This window comes from Lathamus discolor, chromosome 1 (assembly GCF_037157495.1).
Source record: "Lathamus discolor isolate bLatDis1 chromosome 1, bLatDis1.hap1, whole genome shotgun sequence".
NCBI lineage: Eukaryota > Metazoa > Chordata > Aves > Psittaciformes > Psittacidae > Lathamus > Lathamus discolor.
The window spans coordinates 141,654,780-141,677,366 of record NC_088884.1 but is presented as its reverse complement, the minus strand read 5'-3'; the positions used below and the strand labels follow the sequence as shown (position 1 = coordinate 141,677,366).

Below are 22,587 nucleotides of genomic sequence, written 5' to 3'. Positions count from 1 at the left end.
AGCTGGGACAAAGAAGTACCTTACAAAGTGTAACACATAGCCTTCCTTAGCAGCTTACAGCCAAGTGACAACCGAAAAAATATATACATACAGATATATGAAAGCTCTTTCATATAAATATAGATAGATGATAGATAGATAGAAAGATAGGCAGATAGATAGATAGATAGATAGCAATACAGATATATTAAACCTCTTATCAGCCAGAAAAGTAGCATCAAATATATAACTTATCAAAACGCTACGATTACTGCCAACTACAGAAATCACATGCTGTTTGGACTTGGAAATGATTTGTTTGTGTCTTTAGATTGAGTTGAAATTTAAACTTTAAATCTCTTTCAGGATTTCTCTTTTGTTGTAGTTATACTGCTCCTAGAGAGCAATCTGTAGTAGTAACATCTGCTGCACCAGCAGAAGACCCATGGGTTTAAAAATCCTCCGAAGGACTGCAGACTGATTCCTAGTCTTCCGACTAGTCAACCTGAGGCGCTCAAGAGAAAGAGATGTTCCATGGATGTGTTCCTGTCTGCTGCCACTCCTTCAGTTGAGTCAATAGTGGTACTTTGGCAGGGTGCTTTGCAAAGTCAATGTCTTAGTGGCTTATATTGTTACTCACTTACACAAATGCTGGGCTTTTTTTCTGTCATTACATCTGTCCAGCATTTGAGAAACATGGCAGAAGTTCATTGACATGGTCCCCAAGGGCAGCCCCTTCCTCATTTGCCTCATCCTTTAAACATGGGGCAAAAGGGATGCTCAGGTTGTTCCCATTGAATCACTGTTCGAAAGAGCCTGGATAGCTGTATCCCTTGTGGGAGTTTGATTCAGGACTTGGCATCACTGGCAGGTTACTCTCCTGGCTCCAGAGCGTCTGCTCCTCCTCTAGTACCGTGCCTTCCCAGTGACCTCACCCAGGGATTTTGCCCCCACCTTGGCCTGTCCTGCAGAGTCAAGCAGGGAAATCCCAGTCATTCCCATAGCTCTCTGCATTTATGCAGCCCTGGTCTAGCTCAGCTTCAGACAGATGGTAACAAAGCTCCGAACAGTGAGCACCTTGCCTATGAAGCTCCAGAGCAATTAAACTGCTGTTTCCCTTAGTGCTTTGCGAGATTGATGCCAGATACCTTGTTATGCAAGAGAGAGAGTTCAGTGTTCTCTGGTCTGTACTTCTGCCAGAAAAGTTGTAAGAAGTCAAAATGGTCAAAGGGGCATCCTCAGGGGACTGCAGCCAAAACCTGAGCTACGTTATTGAACTGTTTAAAGAGCAACGGCTTGGCAGCTCACACTTCTCTCAAAGACACTATGCTATAAGCCAGAGCAATTACTCAATCAATGCAGCTTTGGCTGCTCCTCAGCCCTGGCAGGAGGAACACAGTCAGCTTCCTGGAGCGAAACTCAGTTACTTTATTATTTTCTTGCTTTTTTCAGTTTTGCAGCTGGCGGCAGATCTGTGTCGAGGCAGGGAGATGCAGAGCCAGAGCTGCTGCTGCTGAAGAGTCAGCACCCTTCTGCACTAGAGGGGAGAAGGCAAATTATCCCCAAAGTGGCCAAACAACGTAATTCTGTGTCTGATTTCTTCCTCTTCAGTTCCACTGATCTTTCATCTTAAAGCTTTGCCAGAGGGATACCTTAATAGTTATTTTTACTCATCAGTAGTGCAGGAGGAGATTCATTAACAATGATCTTTGCAAGCGATGTGTACCATTTCTCCTTTACATGCATTCTGGTAACATACTAATGAACTTCTGAAGGTTTTCAAATACCCCACAAGTCATTACTTCTATGAAAATTTACCCAGTTAGTACTCATTATTCTACTCAGTCATACATGCCAATAATAGGTGGTTTAGTGTATAAATGAAAACACGTAGAAATAACACGTTTCATCTGATAACAGTGAGCAGTTCCAACTTGAAAGGGTGTAGTATATAGAATGTTTGTTGACAAACAAAAAGCATTCTTCAACATGAATAACATATTCACAATACTGAACAAGCTCTTCTTAGGATGGGATTTTTAGCCCTTGAAAGTGGGATTGAAGTCAGCCAGCTTCCCACAGCACCAAATAGGAATCATCCGGGATTTGTCCCAGTATTCCCTGTGCAGGGGCTGGCATGTGAGGCCAGGCTGCTGCCACTCACTCAAGGATTAGCAGAAGTAGAGTGCTCTGACTGTGACTTCCATAAAGAACGTCCTGTAGTTGGACGGTTGGCAACTGAAGGAGAAACAGAAGTCATATCATGTTCTGAAGTTTGAGACTAAACACTAAGAAAATCCCAGCTACAGGTCAATTCACTGATACGTACCCCCCTTCACACTGCTTGCTTGTGCAGAATTCCGGCTTGTCCTGGGACATACAGGACAGAGCAACCGAGAAGGAAAGCTGGAAACTGAATTTTTCCAGGCTGTTTCTCTCTTTACCTCCAGGTGAATGCACTTTGTTCATATTTTTATCATGGGAAGGATTGGCTACACTGTTGTTAGCATGTCAAGCAGACACAGCTGAAAACTTCTTAGGTCTTGTATTTTCCATACTATCACAGTACAGGCAGTAAAGAGTAAATAAAGATGCCACATGCGCATCTGATGCTTAAAGCTAAGTAGGTGACTATGTCTGTGTTTCGCTTGCAGTCTTTATCCCAGATTAGGGTTCTTCTGAGGTCATCCCTGGTTTACATTGACCTTAGAAAGGAATCCAAGGAGCCCTAGCCATGAAAAGTTACACTCTCAAAGCCCGGCAGCGTTCGCTCTGTCCCGTCACCCATGTCGAGCAGGGGGCAGCAGCTCGCTCCGTGCAGACCAGCGGTTCTATTCCTCCCGCTTCTGCCGTTACCCCGACCGTGGCCACGGCTCTGCTCCCGACCCCGACCCCGGCGGGGCCGGGGCAGGCGGGCGGGGCGGAGGTGTCGCTGCCCGGCGCGGCCCCGGCGGGCGGAGCGGAGCGGTGGCGCTCCGGAAGCGGGCAGGAGCGGGGCGGTGGCGCGGCGGCGCAGCATGGCAGCGCGGGGCTCCGCGGGGGACGGGGCGCTGCGCCGCGCGGCCGAGCAGTGGCTGCGCTGGGATAAGGTGAGGCGGAGGGAGCCCTGCGGGGCGCAGGGGGCTGCGGTGGCGCTGGGACTCGGCGGGGCGGGCCCAGGCGCGACAAGCGCCGGGAGGCGCGGGGCGAGCCGCGGCTTTCAGGCTGTGTCAGCGCCCGGGGCCGGCTCTTTCCGCTCTGCTCCCGAAGCCCTCGGGCGAACGGGGTGCGCCCCCTCCCCCGCCCTCCCGCCGCTGGTGCCGGGTCAGTTCTGGCGGCACCTCAGTCTGGGGACCCATCCAGCTGGTCTGGTAAGTGCCGGCGCTGTACTGGGCTCTATTTAAAAGGGCCTGTATTGTTCCTGGCCACTTCTGGTGCAGGGACGGTTGGTAGGCTCGGCTTACTGCAGGGAAGAACACTCCGCTGTGCTGTCTGTCTCCCGGTGTTGAAAACCTCCAGGTGCCTCCGCGGTTTTGTTGACTGTAATATCGTTTCCAGAAGACAGGCGGCCTTGCTTCAAAGCCACTGGCTAAGTGCAGAATCCATCCTCTTCTTTCTGGGGGTGTTGCCCAGTGCTTAGTGGGCCTCACTCTTTGTAAGATAACTCCGGAATCTTCAGTGTTGTCCTGTGTCATGGTTCTTCTCCCTTTTTCTGCCACTGTCCGGGAGCACTTTAGCATGCGTTATTTCCCATCGTGTTAAGGTGCTTAAACATTGTAGGACTTTGTCTTAAGTGTTGGTCTTGACAGCACTATGCGCAGCAGTATTTTTCTATATTCTAGATGTTGAAAGAACCATCTTGCCATTGCGGTGCTCTGGATAATGCTAATGTAGTTGCTTGCTGCTGCAGTTCGCATTTGGATGTAGGCCTGTATTCAGAATATCGGGTTTCTAGCTTTTTGTCCTTATACATGAAATATGTTCGTTTGGGTGTATTGGGGCATACAGGCCATATCCCCCTTTGCTCCCTTCAATGTCTGCCCTGAGCTCAGCACCATACAGTGCGCTTTGGGTTTTGTGCAGTGCAGAGGCTTATTTGGGACAGGCTCTTCTGCTTATTCCAAGATTATCAATGAAAACAGAATAATTCTTTTGTGTTTTTAGTACTCTTTCCAGGTTCTAAAGGGCATCATTAGAAGTACCTCAAGTTCGCTGTGGTTCTTTATTAAGGATCATTCGAGTGGTTAACTGCTCAGTTAGCCAGCTCTGGTTTTATTAATGATAATGCCCTGCCAAACCAGCCCTTCTTTCAGAACTGCTGGTGTATCACATCTAGTGGCAATACGCTTATTGTCGTCATCTGGGTTTTTTTCCAGTATAATTGATTTTGAGAAAACAGACCGGTTTTAAAGGGTCTCTTATTTCCATAACTTCATAGAATCATAGAACAGTTTGGGTTGGGAAGGACCTTATGATCATATAGTTCCAAGCCCCCTGCCATGGGCAGGGACACTTTCCACTAGACCAGGTTGCTCAAAGCCCCATCCAACCTGGCCTTGAACACTGCCAGGAATGGAACATACGCAGCTGCTTTGGGCAGCCTGTTCCAGTGCCTCAGCACTCTCACAATAAAGAATTTCTTCCTTATATCTCACCCAAATCTTTCCTGTTTAAGTTTGAACCCATTACCCCTTGTCCTATCACTAGAGTCCATGATGAAGAGTCAGTTTCTCATCAACCAACACCTCCAAGTCCTTCTCCGCAGGGCTGCTCTGAATCTCTTCTCTGCCCAACCTGTAGCTGTACCTGGGATTGCTCCAACCCAGGTACAGGACCTTGCACTTTGCTTGGTTAAACTTCATGAGGTTTGTGTTGGCCCACCTCTCCTTCTTCTGTGTGACCATTTCATTTTCAGCTGGTTACTCTGGTTATTTTGTGAAACCCTCTGGAAACCTCTTGCAGCACCCCTTATAGCCTCTCTACTTTTGAAAGATTAGCTCTTTGTAACAGCTGTGCCTTTGACTCAGTAATAATTGACCAGTATGCAATACCCACTGCTGATTGCTCAAAACTGATGAGGTATTTTCATCTTTCAGGCACTCCTACATGTTCGTAAGAAGAATCCAATACAACCCTTGGCCATTTACTCTGACACTTAAAAAAAAAAAAGGTTCCTTTTTAATGTGTGGAGCCAAGTTAATATTTAATGACGATACACTGTGCGCTTCTTACAAAATAATAGTTTGCAAGAGCCAGCCTTTACAGCTAAAGACAGTCCTGCTGACTTAACAGGAAGTTTGTACCTGGATGGCAATTACTGAGCTTGTTACGGGGCTGTTTTCGTCCCTGTGTTCATTGCGGTGGTGTCATGTTTTTCATTTGTTCTCGTATCGGCCACAAAAGTATGGATAAGAGGTAGCTTCTGCTTCTGTCCAAAGTAACTCCTGTGTAGTGAGTGGCTGTCCCCCTACTCTGAAACCTTGTGGGGCCTCCCGCACCGATGAAACCTCTCTGGAATCCTCCCGCAGTGTAGATTGAAGTAAGTAACTCAGGTGTTCCCAGGGGGTGTTTAAGCACTGCTGGAAATTAACCTGTATTAAATCACCTGCCCCTGTATTCATAGGAATCCGTATTATCATATTTGCTTCCAGTTTTGTTTGAGAGTAGAAAAAGTGGAACCTGAGAGAACCAGCAAGGAAGTTAAAACACAGCACTTCATCCTTCAGATACAATTGGGTCCTTCTTTAGTGGAGATGCTGTGGAGATTTGGGTCTGGCTTCTTTTTTCTGCTTAAAATGGTTTTTTTTCCTTATCTGTATTGTAACATTCACACTATAGTGTAACATACTGAAACATTTGTTTCAATTTTAAATACAACAAAATGGGAACAGTTGTCCCTACAGTAAATAAAGAAAATGCAGATTCTTGGAAGAATTTAGCCATAAACAATTGTAACAGTAATTCTGGAAAAATCCCTCTGCTCTGTTAAACAGAAGGCCTGGCTTTTACCATTACTTTTTGTTGGAGGCGGGAGCAGCAGGGAACAACCCAAACAACTAAATCAGTGCAGTGAAGTTTTCTGTAGCAAATGATGTGGACCTAAACTCTGAGACTTAGGCAGCCACCTGGGTAAGTGCCATCATTTAACCAGATGTAAAACACTGGAGGATCCCTGTAGCTTCACAGTCAATACCAAACCTGGGTAATCCCCCTAACAACAGTAACAAAGATTTCCCTGGAGAGAGCTATAGGATGTCCTTGTGTGCAGCTGCCCTTCTATACTGGCATTACAGCTTCTGCTTTGTCCATCTGTACAAATGCGTGCAGCATCTACCTAAAGAGATGCCTGTTTCAATGGTAAGAGGCAACTCTTGTGCAGAACGCTCACACAGAGGGGAAAAAAGGTGACCAGGCAGTGTACAAAGCCTGACGCAAAAGGTGTCATTCAGGCTTCACCTACAAGAAACGGGCCTGATACTGCAGCAAAAAGTTCAGGTCAACTTTTAAACAACCTAAACTCAGAATAGTTGCACTGACCTATATTATTCTGCAATAACATAGAATTATATTCATTATTATAGAATATAATTACTCTATAATAACACAGAATTATGTTGAGCCTCCTACAAGGAAGTATCAGCTATCATGTTCCTGGACTGGTAGTTCTTAAACTGGAAATCAGTAATTATGGAGTACCTCATTGCTTATTGCATCTAGGAAACTGCCTTTTAAAATTATTTCACTTATTCTGCATTACACAGTTTTCTCATTAGCACCAAAGGCTCTTTAGCTTTTGAGAATTTATTTAAACTATGGTGTTTGTCCAGCAGCAGGTGCACAGGTCAGTAATCAGGGCACCCTGGTTTCAGTTTGGTGTGCATAGTGCTTACACCTTTGTGTGCAGGCTAACTCACATGCCTACTGCTGTGCGTGTTCTGCAGCATTTCCTGGAGCTGAAGAAAATACTTCTTTCTTTTGTTTTGTTTGCACTGTATGTATACCTGGATCACCCAATAGATAGTATAGTCTGTGACCTTCATTTGAAATGAAAGCTTGAGTCTGTTTGGAAATGGTAGTCTTTGTACTCCAGTGTAAAGTGTGTGCAAACATGTGGTGAGTAACTTGCAGAGGATGCTGCCTCTCCACATAACCCTGTTGCCTAGTGCCTGGAGTGTGCCATCTGTCCTCTTGGCTCATCAGTTTTCAAAGATCAAACACTAAACTTCAAAGATCCCATGTTACTGAGATTGAGTTGTTGCAGCGTAGGTATTACAGGACTTTACTAATTCCTAAGTTTGGAAACAGAGAGTTGATAATGATAAAGAGTTGAAACAAGCAATATATCAAGAAAAACTGTGACACTTGGGAACTCCTCACTCTTTGCAAGCAGTCTGATGTGGCCTTTCCCTTGCCACTCTGCGCAGTCATTCCGTTTAAGAATTCAGCTGCAGTTGCTGAGCTTTGATCCCGAGAGTTGTGCTTATTTTTACAAGCATTACTCACAAATATATTGCAAATTATCATCTTCTGACATGTCTGCTTTAGTTCCCCTGGCATTAGCCAGTCTTCGGGCAAGGTGATGATTTTATTTTTTAAACTCTACATTAGTGCTTTGGAACTACCAAATATTTCTTAATCTTCAACTTAACTTACTTTCTTATGTGTTTAGAGTAGTTCTTCTGTTGTGATGACACTTCTCTGAACTATAAATGTGCTTTTTTTGTTTGATTTTGTTTTGGTTTTAAAACCAGAAAATATTAAAATAGACATCTTGGAAATCTTTTCAGTTCCCAGAATGTGATATATATTCTGCTGTCAAGGCACTTCAGGAGCTAAATCTAAAATAAGTAATACTTGAGATTGTACTGACTTCAAATTAGGAAGATGTAGTAGGAGTTCTGGTGTTCTTGAAATGGTGTGTGATGCTTTGATACTGAAATAACCCAGTCCAAAGAGTGGGAAAGAAAGTCAGTTCTGTTAAGAAGCTTAAGGGTGTTAAAAACAACCAAAGCAAATCTTTTCTGGAATATCTGAATTTTGTATCTACAGAATCCCAAAACTTCTGCAATAGTGAAGCAACTGCTTGCTGAAGAAAATGCTGGAGAGCTGCAGAAATACTTTGGCTCGCGGATGGAGTTTGGCACAGCCGGGCTCAGAGCTGCCATGGGAGCAGGGATTTCCCACATGAATGACTTGACTATTATCCAGACAACCCAGGTACTGTGTTAAGCACTTTATCTCACTTAACTGGTTGTATATACAAATGGGAGAGCCTCATTTAGGACAAGCAAATGGGTATTATATCAAAGTTCAAGTTTTTTACTATTCCTCCATTTTTTTTAAATGTTAATTAGTAGCTAAGTAAGTGCTGATCTCTGAAAACAAGTAGGGATAAGCTTTAAACCATTAGAAGAAGTTATTTTCCATATTTGATTTGCAATTGAATTTATACACAGGTACAGTTAAGCTCAAGTGGATCAGTTAGTCCTGATGGACTACAGATAACCCCAAAGGTAGCCAGCATTTGGCTAAGCTTTGTGTATGTTGGATGTATAAAGTTACATAAATGCAGAGAAGCTGTATGTATGTATGCAAGTCCTGAAGTAGATCTGCTTGAAGATAGCTTAAAAAAATCTCGAAACTGTAAATTACTGCAGCCCAGAGTGGTGGTGTATCATGTCCTAAACATGTGTCATTATTAAGGGTGAGGTTCAGTTTAAAACTGATGGATTTGAGCTGAAAAACTGAAATACTGGCCAGTTGTCCTCTTCCTTATCTGAGATCTATAACAGCTAATCACATCATTTGTTTCTGGAGTTGGTTCTGGACTTAAATGCTGTCCAGCTTCACTATATTGATTTGAAGATTTTTGATATCTCTTGGTGTTTCTTGATCCCAGACAAACCGAATCCCAATCGAGTTCAGTGAGATGTTATGCGTGCTCACGTTTTTAAGATATTAACATCTTAGCAATCATCTTAATGCAGTGATAAATTAAGTGTTCAGATTGGGTTGATGAGGTGGATTTGTTATTGTCTCCAGGGATTTTGCAGATACCTTGAGAAGAATTTCAGTGACCTGAAAAAAAGAGGAGTTGTGATTGGCTTTGATGCTCGGGCTCATCTTTCCAGCGGAGGGAGTAGCAAAAGGTACCTTTTAGCTTTTAAGTATTTTGTAGATGCCTTGTGTGATCCATTATGACTTGATATCTGCTTCAACAGTATTTCACTTTCTGGAGAGTGAATTAAGGTGAGGGATTTATAGTGCTTTTATGTTCTGTTAATGCCAAAGCCGTTCTTAGAGTTATGCTTTGTCTGTTGGGAATAGTGAGGCAACACGTTTTAAATTGGGTCTGTATAATAGTTATTTATGTAGGGGGTTGTTTGTTTTGGGTTCCTTTTGGTTGTTGTGGGTTGTTTGTTTTTTTTACTGGGGGGGTGGTGTGAGAAGCTGTGAATTCTAGGAAACCAGTTGGTGAGAAAATGAATCTATTTCCCTGGCATCTTTACTTCTTCAGGTTTGCAAGACTTGCTGCTAATACCTTCATCAGCCAAGGAGTTCCAGTTTATCTCTTCTCAGATATAATACCAACTCCTTTTGTGGTAGGTTCCCCTAATATATCTTTTTATATACCAAAAGTTCTGTCAGGTATCTTGCATTACTTACATTTAAAAAACCCAGACATACCACTTTACTTTTTAAGATCTCTCTGAAGTTAGTCTTACGTTTATTTAGCTGTATTTAGTTTACAATATCCACAGCAACAGCAGGAAGAAGCTTATTGGAATGTCAGTGACACTGGGATGTGTTTCTGTTCATTCCTGCTTTCAGGCAGGTTTCTTGTAAAAGACATTATTTCTAGATTGCTGCGGAGTCTGAAGTCTGAAACATGTACGCACATTTCAGTTTGGTTGGTTCTTTATTTGTATTGTCATTTGTGGGGGGGGGGGGGGGGGGTATTGAATCCAAAGTAGCCTTTTTAAATAGCCACTACAGGTTGTTGGAGTGCAGTGATGTGATGCCGGGAGGGTTGTTGAATGCGTCCGCATTTTCGCCATCGCATCACTAGGTGTCAGTCCTCTAGAGCAATAAACTCTACCTTTGCACTAAAGGAAGTGTCTCCTATTTATTACCAGTTACGCCCAGCAGGTGCTGCAAAGAGAACACAGCAGGATGAAGGCTTTGTATGCAGCAGTCCTGTACTGATACAAATTTTGGTAGATTTAGGGTCAGATTCTTCATGCTTCAGCTGAAAGCATTGTTGCAAGAACCGCAGTTGATTGTATTTGCTGTTAAAGAGACAGGACTTGAACTGGACCTGTTGTCACAAATAATGCTTTATTTTTAAGTTGCTCCATCTGTTTTGGATTAATTTATAAGAGCTCTCTCCAGAACAGTTCTCCTCTCAACCACGATGGAGTAATTGCTCCATGGACTGCTCTCAAAATACAGCATGCATGCGACTGCTTCAGCTGTAATTCTACACTCTATACAAACTTCTGTCATTATCCCAACAGAATTTACATTCTACAGTAGGCAACACATGCACTCGGTTTCCTTCTATAAAAACACTACTCTAAAGATCCACAAAATGTCTGAAACAACACTGAGAATATGCAAATGGGAAGATGCACATCAAAAAGCAAGGGCTAAAGTTGTGCCACATAGGGGCTGGTGGAGCAAGTTCTACTTAGCATCTGCTTTAGAGAGTCAGTCTGTAGGAATCACACGTTGGCTTTCTCTTCACTCAGCAGTATGGAAGTATTGCATATGGATGAGAATAAATAATACAGTATTTTGCATATTTCAGTTCAGATAACTTTCTCTTGTTACAGCCATACACAGTAACTCATCTGAACCTTTGTGCTGGAATTATGGTTACCGCTTCCCATAATCCAAAACAAGATAATGGTTACAAGGTATTCCTGTATGATCTATTTTCTGGTTTATTTCAAACATTTTTTTTTCCATGTAGAGACACAAGTAGTATTATGTATAGTTTCTATCATGGTATAGACCAAATTAGTTGACTGTTTGATCTCTTCTAGATGTATGTATTTAAAGCTAGTAGTATGTTTTACTAATAATTAAAATCTTAGCTCTAAAAACCAGGAAGGTGAACAAACTTTGGAACACTTTAAAATATTAACTGACCTCTTTTCAAAAGTGCTAATAATTTCTCCAATTCATGATTTAACAGTATCTCTTTCATTTGACAAACCCAGAGAACTAAAAATACTTGGAACATGATAAGTTGCTTGCACAAAATGTTTTGAATAAATTCCATTGATTTCTTGTACATTTTTCTTTTGCTAAGTGACACGGTTATTACTGTCACTTTTTTTTTCTATAACAGAAACCTGCTTTCCACTGAAAAAACCATGTCTGAGTTGCCTCTCTGCCACTCACCCCATAGTTTGACTGGTCATATACAGACTATTTCCAAAATTTAAAAAAATTGCATTTGGGAGATCTTTTTTGTCTTCTTAATAGAAAAACAAAGCATTAGCAAGGATGATTTCTTGCTGTCCCTCCTTCCAGAACTTTGTGTCTTTTAAAAAATGATTTTTTTGTCAATATTTCATGTATTGATCATGATAGCTTCTTTGGGTGTTTTATCAAATGCTTTTTTAATCAACTTAATTTTTTCTTAATGCTTTTTTATTTGGGCTATGTATGTGCATGGCCCAGATGCTGTTAGGTATCTCCCTTTAAACTCGTGTTCTGTAAACCATCAGTAGGAGGAAGTGTGCAAACAACTGTCAAAAAGTAAAACATAATAAGTACATCTCTTCTGGATGTGTAAACAGTCAACAAAAAGCAAAAGACTATGAGGGCTGAAGGTTCTGACGCTTAGTTGTATTTGTGCTTGCTGTTGTGGCAACACTGCTGCTGTACACAGCTGCAAAGTTTTTGTGCCTTTCTCCTTGTCGTGGTTTAAGCACAGCCGGTAACTTGGAACCATGCAGCTGAACCCAGGACACTCCTTAATTCTTTACTTTTGTACACTTTCTATTCTTAAGAATTCTTCTGTATATAATGATTAATACATCAAAATCTGGGAGAAAGTATATGGCATAACCTGGGCAAGTTATCAATCCCAAGGCAAGCAGACAGGTTGATACTTGAGTCTTCTCAGTAAATGAGCTGGGTCTTGTTTTGTGTTTCATTTTGGATTTTGATATCTTCTGATAAAATTAAGCGGCTTTTTTTATAGAACAAAAATGGGATGTGAGAGGGAACACCGAGAATATGAAGAGGGGAATATTCTGGCTATACTTAAGCCTAATTTACTGCAATACTCTACCAAATAAAGTGCACCTTAGACAACAAAAAAATTACCAAATTATCCTACAATGTCAATGACCAAATACCCTATTTATTATTTAGGTTTACTGGGAAAATGGTGCTCAGATCATTTCTCCTCATGACAAAGGAATTTCTCAGGCTATTGAGGAGAACCAAGAGCCATGGCCTCAGGCTTGGGATGACAAACTGATTGACAGCAGCCTGCTACTTCATGATCCATATGCCATGGTCAATAAGGAGTATTTCAAAGACATACAGAAACAGTGCTTTCACAGGTAACTGGTGTTAACTCTATTAAGAATACTGGATTTTCCATCTAGTGCTTCAGTGAGGCAGTCCAAATTGACGGAAGTCAGGGCAGCTGTGATCCTGACATTCTTTCCTTGCCTCATAGCACTGGCGGCTGTGAGATGATGTAGTAAGCCATTTCATAAAGCTGGTCTGACAGAAGTCAAACTCAGCAAAGCGAGCAATTAGTTTCTGATTATATCATCTCCTTGTATTCACATGGCCAGGCATCAACCAAACGCCACAGCAAGTCTGTGGCTGTCTTGTGCAGCTGGGCTTGAGCCGACAGTAATGGTCCAGCAACCTTAAAATGGGCTTTTAAGACAGACGGTGAACTAGGCTGTTAGGCCAGTTGTGGCAGGAGGTCTTGCTCTGTCATTCTAGCTTTGCATGTGCTCCTGGTGGCCTTGGGCACCTTGCACAAGCCTTTTCCTGTCACATCCTCCACAAAGTCAAATGGTTGTTTCTTTTTGTGATTAACATGCAGAATTCGTTTATGGATTAGATAACCTGCAACCTGTTAGATCTGCTTATTTACCAAAATTTTAACCATCAGTGACCATATTCTTACAACTGCTAAAAACAAAGTAAGAATTACTAGAAAGTTAGGAATATGAGAAAAATTATGCTGCTTTTTCAGAATAGGAGTTAAATGTCTCCTTATGAGTTTGCATGCCAGAGATGGAGATGAAAAGTCTTATTGGTCAGTTGAGTATAGAGTGTACAATATAACTTATCCCAGAGATTTTCACATACCAGGATATTAGATATCAAGAATGACTTATTGCTGAAAAATGAGGCTAAACCAATTTTCATGCCATTGCCTTTAAAACTTGACCTCCTTTAATTTATAACTTTGAGAGACAGAATACTGAGTCATCTGTCTCCGAACATAGTGAATTTTGTGTATAATATTCTTCCATATCTGAGTTTACTATAAATCTGTTTCATTTCAGGAATATAAACAAGGAAACAAACCTGAAATTTGTTCATACTTCTGTACATGGCGTAGGTCATAAATTTGTGCAGCTGGCCTTCAAGGCATTTGACCTTACCCCTCCTTTTGCTGTTCCGGAGCAGAAGGATCCTGATCCAGAATTTCCCACAGTGAAGTATCCAAATCCAGAAGAAGGCAAAGGTGTTCTGGTAAATAAATACCTTTTTTTTTTTTTTTTAAAGAGTTGCAATGTCTTTCAAGCAGTGTTCCCTTTCTTCCAGAAGTCATGGCTATAGATATTCATGGAAGGACTATTTTGTTCCTGTTTTCATAGCCTTGCGTTTAGTGACCAGTTGGCTGGAATCCTTTAATTGAAATTAGTAACTCTTTTGAACCAGTCAGGTAGTCGTCAGCTGTAACTTTAAACTACTTTGTCCTGTGCTGTATCAAAATGGGCAGCATCTGCACAGAGAATGAAGGGATACAATTCCTTTTAAAAAATAAAATAATCACAAAAAAACTCTTCAGAGTTGGTTTTGGAAAGCTTTTACAGTTTACATCTGAAATACAAAGACTAAACTTTTATGACACAACACCAGTGGCAGCAGAAGTTCTCACAGGTGGTTAGAAATCCTGCTGCAAGTATTTCTGCTACACTTTGTTATTAAAGGATCTGGTTGAATTGAAACAACGCTTGGCTCCAGCTGTAGAAGTGGAATGATGTACCTGAAGTTAAATACCCTGACTGTGCTCTACTGCTGCCAGGCTCAGAGTTTATTTTTTGTAGAGACGGATGATGATTTTGGTTTTTGAGATTAAATAAATTGGGAAAATAATTTAAAACCTATAAAGAAAGTAGAAATAATTATCTGGGAGTATTAACGCTTGCTTACCACTTTTGCAGACATTGTCTTTTGCTTTGGCTGAAAAAGATGGGGCAAAAATCATTTTAGCAAATGATCCTGATGCTGATCGACTTGCAGTGGCAGAGAAACAAGAGAGGTATGGTAATAAAGAAACCATTTACATTTTTAACTTAAAGGCTAGGCTCATTTGGGGGATTCTCGTTACCTGTGTTGCAAAGGAAGATAGAATAGTCACAGTAGTTGTTTTTGGACTAAAACCTCATAGAAATGTGAGAGAACTGTATGAAGCAGACCACAGTGGGGGGCAGTAAATGAAATAATGGTTAATATTAGACACTGTACAAATAAATATTGAATAATTGTTATGCTGTAATTGAGGCATGCACAGAAGCATGTGAATTGCTGTGATTGTGCTAGACATTACCAAAGGTGGGGTTTCAGTTACATATTTTTCTCATAAGACTGATAAATATTCATTCATACTGTGTTTATTAAATAATAACTTGAATATTCAGGAGAACCTTTATAAAATAGGGAACATCCCTGTTATTTATGCGAGTTCCTTCTTTCCTAAATGCTGTTAGACCAAACATTTTACTAATTAGTAGGTGATTTGGGCCCCTTTTGCTCAGTTGTCCACTTTTATACACGATGTTATGTACTGCATTTCACCTTAAGCTTTATCAGTGTTTGGCACTTCTCAGTGCCAAATGAGTACACTACCCTTGCCTTTAAGGACCAATGTCCTTAAAGGCATGCATTGCTTGTCTATGTATATTCTGTCAAAGAATGGGATCACAGAGGGTAAACTTGCTCAAACAAGGGATTTTCATAATTTTTTCAGATGAATGGAATGTGTAACCTGTAGTTCTTGACCTAATATTGCCATCCCCATCTCCCAATATCTTCTGCTTCTACAATTGTTTGGATTTCTGTTTTGTGGTTAATTTGATGAATGAAAATAAGCTGAAGTATGCACTTGGTATCATATCTACAAATAGTGGTGTTTCTCTTTTCCTTGGTAAAGCAGAAACTAATCTGAGCAGTTGGAAACCGTAGGTCTAATAAATGGAAACTTCCAAGATTTTCAGCTCAGAGAGGAGCAGAACAAAAATCTGCTGGGCCTGGAGCAGAAGTAGTGTAAATGAGTTCCCTGTGCATGAGAGCCAGAAAAGAGATATAAAGTCATGACAACAGTTCTGGGTGGCCAAGGGATGAGATGGGTGCCTGCTCACCTCAGTGATTGTGGATGATGGAAATATTTGAACCTGTGCCAGTTACACAGATTCCAAAACCCAGTAAAAGGAGGCAGTGCAAATGTCAGTTTTGCTCACAAGATAATCTCTTTTGGTCTTGTAGCAGCTTCAAAGTGGTAGTGCTTTCTTTGGGGTTTTGGAGAGCTTTTTTTCAACTCATTAGCCTCACAGCATGAACTAAGTAGGCTTCTCTGCCTTTAGAAGAAGGGCTAATTGCTAGTCTCTGCTGCATCTTGGGCAGTGTTAGCTGGAATTTTTTGTGGTTTAATGTTTTTGACCTCTGCCAGCCTCAGTTAGCAATTTAGCATTGAGGAAAAGGCATAAAAAGCTTCAGTTTGTGCTGGTTATGATGGGTTAAAGCAGGAATGCAAAATTATTCATGCTTTTTGTCTAAAAACATAGAGCTATCTGACACCTGAAGAGGGGGTGCTAGTTTATGTATTGACATTTAGAGCACAGTGCTCTCACTCTGCTACCTCTTTGCTAACTGTTTAGCCAGTCTTAGTTGTCTCCTGTCAGTCCCATGTCCTCAGATTCCTGCTGTAGCTGTTCATACACTAATTGAATATTAATATAGGCTTCTACAGTATCTGTATACTTCTTCTTTGACAGAAACTCCTGCTAGAGCACACTCTCTCAGCGCTCTTACACTAAGTTGTCGCTGTGCAATGCTTTGTGCCTGTTGGCATCAATAAATGCAGGAGACTGAGTCTGCTCCTCTTTCACAACAGGTACTGTTTCTGTAGGTCTTTGTTTTTGTCAGTTTGGCAGTGTCTTTGTCCCCTTTTGTGACTGGGAATTTTTGGGCAATTTTGACAGCTGTCCTTCCCTTTTACTTCCAGTTTTTCTTGTTTCTAGCAACATGTCAATGTTAATATTTTTCACCCATTTGAGATTTTTTCCAATCTTATCAATGACAAATTGATGTGTTTATGATTAAATAAGAAGTATTTGTCACTGATTCAACTAAAAATATTGATTGCTTGAGAATTCTGTTTTCATGTCGCTGTGCTTTGTCTTACCAATTTTATAATTTTTTTGCTGCATATTTTTTGTTTTACTTAAAACCTGATGGATATATCATCGTTTCATCTTTGGATAAACTCAAAAGCTGGTACGTATGATGGAGGAGTAACCAGAATTTTGGGAGGAGGAATTTTTTTGTTTGTTCATAATGAACACAATATATCTTGTTACTGTAACTTGGAATTCACATGCAGTGGTTTATTTGTTACTATTTGTGTATGGAAGAACCAATAGATTTTTTCCCCCCACCTCCAGAGTCATCCTTTGAATCCATATGCTTTCTATTCTTTTTCCCCTTCAGTGGCGAATGGAAAGTGTTTTCTGGAAATGAGCTGGGAGCTCTTCTAGGCTGGTGGATCTTCACCTGCTGGAAAAATAACAACAGGGATACCTGTGCCATTAAAGATGTCTACATGTTATCCAGTACTGTTTCTTCCAAAATCCTGAGAGCAATTGCACTGAAGGAAGGTTTTCACTTTGAGGTAAGCAACAGTTAACACATTATTCCATGTTCTTTTATTTCCTTTCCTACATAGTGTCATATCTTTGTCAAACTTTGTTTTTACTTTTAATGCCTTTTTGTTTTCTCTTTACTGCCATAGGAAACCCTGACAGGTTTCAAGTGGATGGGCAACCGTGCCAAACAGCTCATGGACCAGGGAAAAGCTGTTCTTTTTGCATTTGAGGAAGCTATAGGTAAGAAACAAAATGTTATGTTCTGGTATCTTGTAAAATAGTACTTGTAAAGTAGTACTACTGCAAAAAATGGCAGTGTAAAGGTGTCCTCAACACAATGGGTGTATTTCCAGTGAGTAAATGATAATCATACATTTGTCTGATTAATATTACTAGTTTTAATCCTTTTTGTCTCTGTATAGTACTGAGTATGACGATGTGGGCTAGATGTATGTATCTTCAGTAGCATAGTTATGTAGACTTGGGCTGCAAATTCTGCACAAGCTATGTAAGAAAACCCAAACAAAACACATTTTTCAGACTTCGAGTATATTTACCTGACAGTTTGAAGCTAGGCTTAAATGAGAATAAACTAAAGTAAAAACTCCTCCAAGTTGTACTTGTAAACTGGAAAGCCATGAATAAAAGGTGTGAATTCATGCAAATGAAATTGTAGAGCTATAAAGCTATTTCTTGAGTATCTCAGTACCTGAAAACCAGAGAAAATATGACTGATTTATCAGATAATTATCAGTGTTACCATATGTTAGTATGTAAGGGCAATCACATTTGAGACCAAGTGGTCTACTTGCATTTTACTTGCAGTGTGGCATTTCTCTTTCATGAGAGCTCCAAAAGCATTCAGGAGCATCTGGCACTGATAAGATAAAAATCATGAAATTCCATTAAATATCTTGCTTATCAAAATTAACACTGATTAGAAGATAAATTTTTTCCACTCTTGGTTTGACTCTATATTTAACTCTATAATTTTCTTTGTTTAGGGTATATGTGCTGTCCTGCTGTTCTGGACAAAGATGGTGTCAGCGCTGCTGTGATAACGGCGGAGATGGCTAGCTTTTTGGCTACCAGAAATTTGTCTTTGTCTCAGCAGCTGAAAGCTGTCTATGATGAGTGAGTTCAATTAGAATTGTTTAATTTTCAGATTTTCGCCATTCCACATACTGTGGTAAATAGGGACTCAATGGCAACCTATAGTATATGAAAAAATAAAAATTGGGTTATTGTACTATAGTACCAATCTAGAAAGCAGTCCTGCCTTATGAGCATGAATACATTCATGACTTCATTTTGTGTCATTTTAAGCCATTTTAAAACTAATAACATTACCTTACTAATTCCCTATTAGTTAATGAGATTTTTGAGGTATTTATGTTTGCTTATCTGAAAGGCTTTTCACTTCTGGGAAGTTCTGCTCTTGCATCCTTTTACAGAAGATTGGCCTGGGTTTTGGCCAGCAGTATTGCTATGTGGTAGAAAACATAGTGCCTCTTGCTGCTTAAATGTGCCAGATACACAAAAATGTTGATGGCAGAATGGGTCTAAGCAGCTCTGGCATATTTATGACACACATAGAAGCCAGCTTGCTCTGTCCTGCTTGCAGGGCAACTTGTGATTAAATTAATTCTAGTTGGCTCTAAGGTTAGGCTTTTTATATTATTACAGTTTTTTGTTTTATTTTGTGTGTGTATGTTTCTTGGTTTTGGTTTGGGTTTTTTGGTGGGTTTTTATATTATTATTAATAGTATACATTGGTGGCTGGTTGTTCTTTCTGCTCCTGAATACTGGAATTTTAGCTGATTGCTCCGAAGTGCTGTGACTGGCCATAACTATTGGCTATATACAGCTGGGTATCCCTCTGAGAGGTTTTAATCTGGGGCACTACTTTTCTTTTGTTCTCTCTCATGGGTTCAAAGGTCTACAGAAATAAGTTGTGGGATTTATCAACTATTGTACATGGCAGAAGTGTAGGTGGGTTCAAGAAGCAGTAGTATAAGTGCATGGAGGAGGAATTCATGCCTAGAGCTGCACATATAGGATCTGAAGTTAGAATCCTCTTAACTAGTAGTAGCTGGAAGTGTATTTTCAAAGGATTATCCTTCCCTGGCCCGCGCCTATTTTTTACTTTCTCTTTTTTTAAAATACTCATTCAATAAACACCTGCTCCAGGTTGCCCTCAGAAGATTTACCTGAGTGGAACTTAGCTGTGTTGCTCTGTACATAGCCACTGGAGACGATTCTCAAAGTCAGAGCATATTTAGCATAAAAGCAGTCTTTAGATGCACCTCAGAGTAAGATGTCACTGTGCACAGTCACTCTTTTTGGAAATGCTAAAGATATAGGGAAAGATACAAATCTTCCTCATTAAATTGATGTTTGATAACTAGAACTGGAGGGGGGATTCTTGTTTTGTTTGGGGGAGGCTTTGTTTTGTGTGTGTTTGATTTTCATTTGTGGGTAGTATAATGTTGCAGTTTTCTGCTCCTTGCTACTTCATATTTGTCAGATTTGTCTTGTGAGTTGCTGCTGAAGCAGAAGAAACTGCTCTATATTTTGGAGTTATAGAAAGGAGATCTCAAAGAAGAAAATGCAGGTCACGGAAAGGACACAGTCCTAGCAGGCTCATCACTTCTTTAAGTTATAGGACGGGTTTTGTTAATTCCCTTGCTGGATTCTCAAGACTGATTTACCAACTACAGACTGTCCATTTTGCTATAAACATGACCCCATTTAAGGAATCTTTCAGGTTTCTAACAGGAACATCCTAGTATTAAATGAAAGATTCTGTCCTTCAGACATTTCCTGGCATCTTGTAAACAGATGAAGTGTTGATCTTTAGGTCACTTAGAAAACCAGTCCAGGCATGTATGCCTTTCAACAGTGTGCTGTTTTGAAAAGTCAGTATGAGCAGGTCATTTGTGTTTGATGCTGATTCTGCATCATATTACCTGGCAGCAAACAGATAAGGTACAAAAACAATGTTCAGAACAATTTGGTTAAGTAGAGACATTTTTACAAGAGAGCAGCTTCTGAAGTGTGACTAGAGAAAACAGTCTGGAATTTGTTTTACTCAGAAAAGGTCAACTGAAGTCCAGTCAAAGAAGCTATTTAGATGTAGTGTTCTCCTATGGTGATTTTATCTTTCCAAGGCAGTAATGACTTTTTTTTTTTTTTTTTCTAATTTATAATAATTGAAAGGAAAAGGTGTCTGCACAGAAGTTTCTTTGAAGTATGAAAATTAGGACAATTAAGCTGTCAAGGCCTTTTTAAGATTGAAAGTGGGGGAACTGATGCTACAGTTGGGTAACCATGAGAAGAGACTCTTGCTTTATAGAAAGTTGTATAATGTGTATGATGTACAACTCTATGAACACTGTTTCTTCCATTCCTTCATCTTGTGTCTTCACAGATATGGCTTCCATATTACCAAAGCTTCATATTTCATCTGCCATGATCCAAAAGTTATTCAACAGCTTTTTGACAATCTTAGAAATTTTGATGGAAAAAACACATACCCAAAATCTTGTGGTAGATTTAAAGTTTCTGGAATAAGGGATCTAACTACTGGGTATGACAGCAGTCAGCCAGATCAAAAGGCTGTAAGTATGTATTTTTAATTATATATAAATCATAGAAGTATGTATATACACATAGATAAAAACTTCTAAGGAGAAACACTCTAAACCTTATGTGACATCCTGAGTCTTAAAATGAGTTAGATTGGGGATGATTGCTTTGCCCTGGTGAGAGGAAATGAAGGTTAGGGTGGAGGGAGGGACGGTTTTTTTGTCTGGTTTTGTGGTATTTTTTTGTCTCCAAGATGACAGACTGTCAAGGGAGGTTGGGAGAATCTTGCTGTCTTGCTACAGCAGTCTTGCTTTATTTTCTTCAGTTAAACTGTCTACTGAGATGTGGCTTTGGGTTCTTTAGTTTTGCACATTTTATGCTTCTTTTCCTCCTGGAAAATGCCATCACAGAGCAATTTCTACCTGCAGTAAAAATGTTGACTAGATTTGAAATGAGCTACCTAGCAGCATTGTACTGCTACCAGGTTCTAGGTTGATGGTAAGGCTGTCATTTGCCTGTTGTGGGTTCAAGACCATAATGATGAAAACAGAACAAAGCTTAACTTTACATGATCCTTTAGCTGTATTATACAACATCAAGTCATGGGTTTTGTCGTGAATTCATTATTTATAGTCACTTTCCAAGCTTCTAAAGCAATTATTCTTACTATTTCTAGATACTTCCCACTAGTAAAAGTAGCCAGATGATAACTTTCACTTTTGCTAATGGAGGAGTAGCCACAATGAGAACCAGTGGGACAGAACCAAAGATCAAATACTATTCGGAACTTTGTGCCCCTCCTGGAAACAGGTATGGTCAGTCAACAGAAGTCAATTCTGTGTAATAGGGGCTGTGTGGCTTTTGGTATTGTTTTGGTGGAGAAAGGGCTCTCCATGATCACATAATATTAGTATAGTCATTAATTTAGCAAATGTATTTGCATAAAGCTTCAATTGTACAAAATTTGTTGACGCATTCTTGTTACTGAAATTCCTTTGAACTTGGTTTTGCATTCAGTGAAAACTTATATAACTATACGTAAAGTGTCCTAATATATTTTAAACCCTTCTGTGGTTAGTAATTATATCCTTGAGTGATAGCCTTGGAAATCATATAGTCTTAAAGATAGGCAATTGTTAACTTCTATAATGAAAATAATGCTGTTTCACAGATGAAAATTCATCTGCAGATACTATTGCAAGCATAAAAGTTACATTTCGAATCACATACGTTTAGTAAAAAAAGATCTGAACTCAAACTGGCTGTCCTTTTTTAGATTATGTTGTAGTTTTATATTTCTCCATAGTCTTAAGTGCCTTTATGCATGTGCATCAGTTGGAAGTGAGCATCAGTGCATTACCATAAGAAATCAAGTGTACATATTAGTATCAATAGCAAATGTTTGTCTAAAACAATGCAACAGACTTAAAAATTCCTCAGACTGAAAATATGGGGGTTTGTTTCTCTGCTGTGACACTGTGTTTCTGTATTTGTGTGGATTTTGTTTTCTCAGTGACGTTGAGCAGCTGAAGAAGGAACTAGATGAATTGGTCAATGCTCTTGAAAAACACTTCTTTCAACCAGAAAAAAATAATCTTCAACGAAAGACTGAGTAAAATAGCAAAAATACTGCCTTAATTGGCTTCTGCAGCATTAGAAGTGCATTATTTAAGAAGTAAGGATTTTTAGGACCAAACATCTGAGAACTCAGCTAAAAAGACTTCTGCTTTTATTAAGAGTTATTCTGGGTACTCTTGGATCTAGTATTTTATTTTGGAAGGAAAGTACCTTTACCTTTGAAGGACCAAAAAATCCCAATCAGTTGAACTACAAGCCTTATGAACTAAAAGTTGCAAATGTATTTCAATCAAAACTTGTTTTAATTAAATAAGTAATATCCTGA

The 22,587-nt window shown here is 40.0% G+C and overlaps 1 protein-coding gene across 1 annotated transcript; it reads left to right on the top strand.

The window, feature by feature from the left end:
• The first annotated feature begins 2,955 nt into the window (after positions 1–2,955).
• On the top strand, positions 2,956–22,587 carry PGM2 (phosphoglucomutase 2). Its single transcript, XM_065699219.1, has 14 exons — positions 2,956–3,068; positions 8,008–8,175; positions 9,001–9,107; positions 9,476–9,560; positions 10,794–10,877; positions 12,349–12,542; positions 13,512–13,701; positions 14,397–14,494; positions 16,942–17,122; positions 17,243–17,336; positions 18,101–18,230; positions 20,527–20,716; positions 21,361–21,494; positions 22,198–22,587. Exons 1-14 carry the CDS (start codon positions 2,997–2,999, stop codon positions 22,298–22,300), a joined length of 1,830 nt encoding a protein of 609 aa, XP_065555291.1. The 5' UTR covers positions 2,956–2,996; the 3' UTR covers positions 22,301–22,587.